The sequence below is a fragment of the Amphiprion ocellaris genome, chromosome 2 (assembly GCF_022539595.1).
Source record: "Amphiprion ocellaris isolate individual 3 ecotype Okinawa chromosome 2, ASM2253959v1, whole genome shotgun sequence".
NCBI classification, from domain to species: Eukaryota; Metazoa; Chordata; class Actinopteri; family Pomacentridae; genus Amphiprion; species Amphiprion ocellaris.
Window position 1 is genome coordinate 22,854,764 of NC_072767.1, and position 6,654 is coordinate 22,861,417.

Consider the following 6,654-nt stretch of genomic DNA (forward strand, 5'->3'; position numbering starts at 1 on the left):
TTAATGAGACTGAGCACAGCATGTCACCAGTAGCTTCCCAAGACAAACCCACCCAGGATCTCCTGCACTACAGTCAGGCTGGAAGTGGTCCAAGCTCTCTCTGTGTATGTGTGTGTGTGTGTGTGTGTGTGTGTGCGTGCGCGCGTGCGTGTGTGTAGCTGATACAAATAGCAGAGTGACAGACTAGAGGAAAAGGAATCAGAGTAACTCTATTCACTGCAAGTGGTTTGAATGACCTCTGTTTGTGGGTTTTGTCATAAAAGTGTGTAAATCAGTTTAAACCAACAACCCTGTGTATGAACCACAGTTTAATGTGACACAATCAGGATCTTTCAACATCTAACTTCGACCTTCTTGTGGTCGCAGCTGTCATTACGGTTTAAACGGGCATCAGACTTGATGAAATGAGGTCAGGCCGTGCGGTTCACAAATGAAGGATCCCTCTCTCAGTGATGTCCATCAGGATGTAAACAAAGAAAAGAGCACAGTGTCACATGTGAACTGATGATAAAATTCCGACTGGTTGCTCCTAAAGGCTGTACATGGTGCAGTTAAACTAGACCCAACAGCCACGTTCCCATAAAGAACGCAAGTCGCCACAAACTTCACTTTTAAACCGTTTGGTATTTCTCCAGCTGAATAAAACACTTCCAGACAGCAGAGGAGAACCAAGTGAAAAATTCAGACACGAATCTTCAACTTACCCCATGCTCCGAGGATCTGGATGCTGTTTTTTGGGACAGATCACTTTCTCTTTTTGTTCTTTTCCCTTCTGTCTCCACAACGATTCTTTTCTTTCCTGAAATCCTGTCGTTAAGTCACATTGCCAAAAAAAAAAAAAAGACAAATCACTTCCGACTCCAGATTCCCCGGTTCCCCCTCCAACAGTACTCCTCTCCGCTCAAGTCAGTTGTACTCCAGCCTGCCTGCCTTCCTTTGTCCACGGGTTTCCACGGCGAGCAACACCGCGGATCTGTCGTCTCCGTGCGTAATTACGCACCGTGAACGTTTGGCTGAGCTCTGCGGGCCGGACAGACGGAAGAATGTCGATGAAAGTCGGGCAGCAGAGTGCTTTTGGCTCCAACCTCCTCCGGGACTTGTGTGTTGTGCTCCCCTCCCGCCTCTATGCCAGATCACACTGGGATCCCATTCAACTATCTCAGTGGGACCGTGGAGCCTCTACAGCGCCACCCAATGGTCGCAGTTCAAATTAGAAACGAGTTGATTCCACCCCGCGCTTAAATGTCAGGATGTGTAACATAACATAAAGAAACAGCCTGCGGACAGCCTTAAACCCGCCTCAGTGCGTATTCATGAGGCGCAGTGTTTGAAAAGGTTGATGCATTTGAAATTACTGTTGGAGCCATCAACCAGATGGGCGATCCTGCACTGGCAGTGTTGATCTCACTCTAAAGCATATAATGTTTACTATAAGGCTGTTTGTGTAGAGCTTTGTGACAATCGTGTCTAAACAATAACATCTATTAAAATCTGAAAAAAATAAATATTGCTGTTGATGTGATAAAAACATATACAACTGGCAATCCAATTGTAAAAACATAACATTTAATAAAATTGCTGTTTACGTTTGCATTAACTCCTGAATATATAAAGATTTTATTCAGTTGGGAGTTGAGCAGCGATTGTATCACCAGATAACTGTGGTCATCCTACTAAAAATCACATATTAGGCACAGCACAGGGACTGTATTTTTTTAAAACAACACAATAAATGTTGCTTATGCTGCAGTAATATGACTTTAGACCTATGAAATATCATTATCACACATATAGTTCTTTGAAAAGTAGTTTTCCTTTCAAAATTTAAAATTTGACTTGCCGAACAATGGCCCATTTAGGCTGAACACAGAGAATATAATACCATAAAATGTAATGTTAAAGCAGTTCCAGTATTAAAATGCACATTTTTTGCAGAGCTGCTAATTGGTCCCCCCCCCCCCCCCAAAAAAAAAAACAAGACAAGAAAGCTGGAGGATTTTTCACTCATTTATTTCATCTTATTAAAGCTTCACGGTCTTCCCTATAAAACTGCTGAGAATCATTTCTGTGTACTTGGAAAGAATCACTCTGTTCCATTAATTCATACAGGCCTTGGTTTACAGTCCCCAGTGATTTTAAAAATACCATTTATTTGCATGAATATGAGCTGAACATGGGAGAGCAGAGCCTCAAATGTAGTGGAAGAGCAATGGGAGCACTAATCGTGCTGCTCAGTGGCCTGTTACAGCGATGCAGCTGACTGCTCCTCTGTGCTGGAGGGAGGCAGCAGGGAACATCGGATCTCTGCCTTACATGCAGAAAACCCTTGTGCTCGTTTAGAAAGACACTTCTCAGATGATCTGAGGCAGTTTGCAGCACAGCTGGACAGACTGGACAGGACGGAGCTGAACCTCCAGGCCTTTGCCTTTAACACACAGGGCATTAATCACCTCTGGCAGCACAGTGTGCAGACACAGATGGGTCTTCTTGGAGAAGGTTGCCCTCCCTCTCCGGTCAAGCAGCAGCTGAATCAAACTCATAGTGTCTTTTTCACGCTTACTGGGGCAGACCTGCAGGATGTGGTAAACAAGGTACTGCACTGGAAACCAAGACAGACAAGCAAATCTTAAACGGTTGCCACTTTTTAGGAAGCTGTTTTGATATTAATCTCAATCTGAATGTTATGTTGCGAAGGAAAAACTGCCATAAATGACTTATGTAAGATGAACATGTTCAGTCAAGCATTCTGCAAAATTCCCCAGTGAGGAGGTATTCTCTCCAGATATTTATTTTCATATAAATCATCCACCACTCAGATGACAAAAAGTCAGGAGTCCTTGTTTGACCACAGTTCAGTGTGGTGTGAAAACTGACCATCAGTGGCAGGAACTTTTCTGAATAAATCTGTCACGACTGTGAGGTAAAACTGCTGTAAAGATGTGCATATCTGAGTGCAAATTTACATCCTTTTAGGAAGTTCTGACATCCAAATGTTATGTTTTCAGCTGTAAAGCAGTCTGACAGAACCTGTGATACTCACTTTCTCCTTCTCTCAGCATCTGTCACACAACACTGCTTTTAACTCAAGCAAGTCCATTATAAAAGCATTCATGTTGTATGTTAATTTCAAGTGTTTGCAAGTTCAAACCACACAGAGATCAACTGAAACCAGCTTCCTGATGAAATCCAAGAAAAGCTTTGATAAAATATTGACCTATAAATCTAGTTAATAACTGCCTCGTGGCATCACAGTGAAATGATGGGGAAGTAGCATTTAATGACTGACCCATGAGGGTCCAGCGGTGAGATGTCAGTCCATCTCTTTCCACAGGTTTCATGTTGTGTCAGTTTGTTGTGGTGAATCAAATATAATGGCAGATCCAGGAAACACAGAGCAGACAGTTGTACTGATACGTAGCTGGAGGCACTTTGAATTATGATAAATACCCAGTATTGTTCAGGCTCTGGCTTGAATGTTGCTCATTAGGAGAAATGGATGCATAAACATTAAATTACCAGGAAATATGGAGTTTTGATGCTAGGGAGGTGGAACTCATGTTTTCTTTGGTTTAATATGCAGCAAAAATAAACTCAAAATGATCCTTTTTAAAAAGAATTTTAAAAAATAGATTTATTACTATACAGTCTTTCTTTGCACTGTATATAACTTTTACTTCTGCTCCACCTGTTTGTCTGAGCATGTAAGATTTGTATATCTTTATATACACACACTCATTTGGTTGTGTCATGGGCTTGTTTGTGATAAAAAGCAGCTCAGACTGGATAAAATGTGGATAGAAAAATCTAATATAATCTGTATATGTAATATCCAAATCACAGGATGAGGAAAACATTAAAGCTTGTAATGACTCATGAGTTGGTGAGTGCCAAGAGTCAGTATTTAGAACAATTTACACCATAAAAGGGCAGAGCTGACTAACAGAGCTGCTCTGTTTTTAATCAGATCCACTACCAGCATCATGAAAAGCTAAACCGGTTGTTTATTTTTTGCTCTTTTCTTTAACTCATAACACATAGTATTTTACACGCTTGCATGAAATGTCCTAATTATTTTTATAACGCGAGTGAAAATGAAAGACACATGTCATTATTGCCATTTTCCTATTAGGATTTATGGTGATTAGTTTGCCTCTAAATTTGAACAACTGATTTTTAAAGTGGAGCCCTGATGATTGGACAGGAAATCTCAAAGACACTTTTCTTCTCAATTCCTAAAGACACAAAAACACATGTTGAATGGATAAAAGATGTTAGAGCTAAATCTAAAGCAGCTGTTTTCTAAGTGTGGCCACAGCTCTAAGGCTTTGATCAAATCTGAAGCTGCCTCAGGCTTTGTTATTACAGCTCAGTCCTGTCAATATGAGTTAATATGAGTCAGTCTGAGCAGCAAGAGAGCACAGAGTCAGTCAGAAGCTCAAGGTTTAAGTTCAAGGTTTACATCCATGCAGAGCATCTGGAGGCTGTAAACACACTGAGGCACACATCAGTCACCCTATCATAATAAAAAGACTAATAAAGGTCACTAACAATTGACAAATGATGTAAAATTTCACAAGGTACAGCCGAAAAAATAAAAATGGTGAATATAAAATAAAATATTAGAAATAATACAGACTGAAATGATAGATAAAATGTCTGATAGATTTTTATTTTATTTTTTTTTTTTTTTTGCATCTTGGTGGTTATTAATCACAGAGTAAAACAGACCATGAAATAAACAACCTGACACAATTAGATTTTTCTCCCATGTGGAGAAAATAAAATATGTTTATTGATTTGAAACACTGTCTCACTTCATTGCCATGCTCTGAATGGTGAAATTTTCCAACAGGCAAACTCTATCAAACAGCTGAAAGATCATTTTATGGTTAAAAAAAACACGCGACAGACTGAAAAGAAAAGAAATATTGAAAAATCCAATGCAAAGATCTGCATATATTTAAAGTTATACAAATATTCATTGCCATAAAGTTTTTGAATATACAGAAAGAAGAAAGAATTAGCCATATTTCTTTGAATATTTTTAAAGAAGATGCATCACAAACACAGTTTCTCTTGTCCACTGAACAGACAGCAGCCAGAAGTCAGGAGCAAATAAAAGCTGGGGTTTTACAGAACCAGGGCAGTATATTCTGTCCCATCTATGCATCTGAGAGTGTTTATATTCAGCTTTGCTAGTGTGTTGAAATATAATATTATTCATTCAGGTTAGTCAATGTAGAGGCCGGGAACAAATGAGGGATTTTATACCAAACTGACAAACCGTGTGCAGAGGAGCTGATTATGTGATATTTTTGAGCTCACAGTTCTCTGTTCACTTTGGTGGCTTATAAAAACTTGGCCATGAAAAAAAAAGACATGTACCTGCTTTGTTTTCAGTGCTGCAGTCCTTCAGCACTGGAGCACAGACAAAGCAGCAGATCTAGAGCGGAGGTGCTGGCAGTTTGGCCGACTGATGGGAAATAATGGAAGATTTATCTGTGTGTCTGGTGTTACACCAACATCAGATTCCTTTACGCTGAGCACAAAGATTAGCAGCTGGGCAAAGCTGGCAAGACCCTCAGGAGCCTCATAAGCCCCACTGGGTGGGCAAATTTGTTTGTGAATGTGTACCACTAAATTACAGTGAAGCCAAGAGATCCTGTATTACTAATTATTTCTGAGAAATCATCTTATTAAAGCACTCAAGGTCCTGCAGTTAAATTACTAAAGTGAAAGTACTGGTTTGGTGCCTCCGACTGTCACATTATTATATAAAACATCATCAGATTATTAATAGTCAAGCATCAGTGTGCTACTGTTGTAGCTGCTGCAGGTGGAGCCAGTTTGAACTACTTTATATACAGTTTCATATGCAGGGACAGAACATAAATCTAAGGGCTCATCACATGATTTATAAGGAAGAAAAAACAACGTTCTGATGCAAAAACTAGTTTCATTCTGCTTCAGATTAAGAAAACTTCATTTGTCCCCAGGTTGCAATTAAAAAGGCACGTAGAGCAGGCAGTGCAACAATGATGTAATAACTGTTTTCAGTTTTTGGACTTCTACTTGTCTTAAAAGTTTTCTCTCTGGTCTCATCTACTGTTGCTTAGCTCCGGTGTTATTTAGATTTTAACTAATATTACGCTTGTCTCCCACTTCCCACGTTAGTCATAATAAATATCTGATTTTGTATCATAGCTTATTGTTATTTATGTACCCGTGGATAGTAAAATAAAAATCTCTCTTGTGCCTCATAAAAAAGGGATTATTCTAAAATTTTTAATGTAAAACAATAAAAGGGTTATTCATAAAACATGCAGGGCAATAGCCTCAGACACTCAGATCTAATGATGCCACTGGCTCCACAATGCAAAATATAATAAAGAAACTCTGTCAATTCAACTTATCTTTAATTGGTTACTGAGTTTAGATATATGGGTTTTTGGGTGAATTCCTAGTTAATTCAATTTGTGATGTGTATTTGGTTTCTAGTTCCACAGCACTTTACAACTTAAAACATGAGTTCTTGCAACTTGAGGCATTTTGACTTTAAATGTTGAGTGGAATAAAGGATTTCATTAAGTTTATAAGAAACAAAACTGGTCTATAAGCAAACTTAATAGCACGTATTGTTTCAGAGTTAAAATT

The 6,654-nt window shown here is 39.0% G+C and overlaps 1 protein-coding gene across 3 annotated transcripts in view; it reads right to left on the reverse strand.

Moving 5' to 3' along the window:
* homer3b (homer scaffold protein 3b) overlaps positions 1-1,139 on the reverse strand; it is a 60,991-nt gene extending 59,852 nt beyond the window's left edge. For 2 of the 3 annotated variants that reach the window (XM_055018711.1, XM_055018707.1), the window contains exon 1: positions 705-1,139. Coding sequence is in view for 1 of the 3 variants with exons in the window: in XM_023278215.3 (XP_023133983.1) it covers positions 705-709 (5 nt within the window). In the remaining 2 variants the exon portion in view is untranslated. The remainder of the gene's footprint in view (positions 1-704) is intronic. The other variant, XM_023278215.3, reaches the window with a different exon arrangement.
* Positions 1,140-6,654: the final 5,515 nt, after the last annotated feature.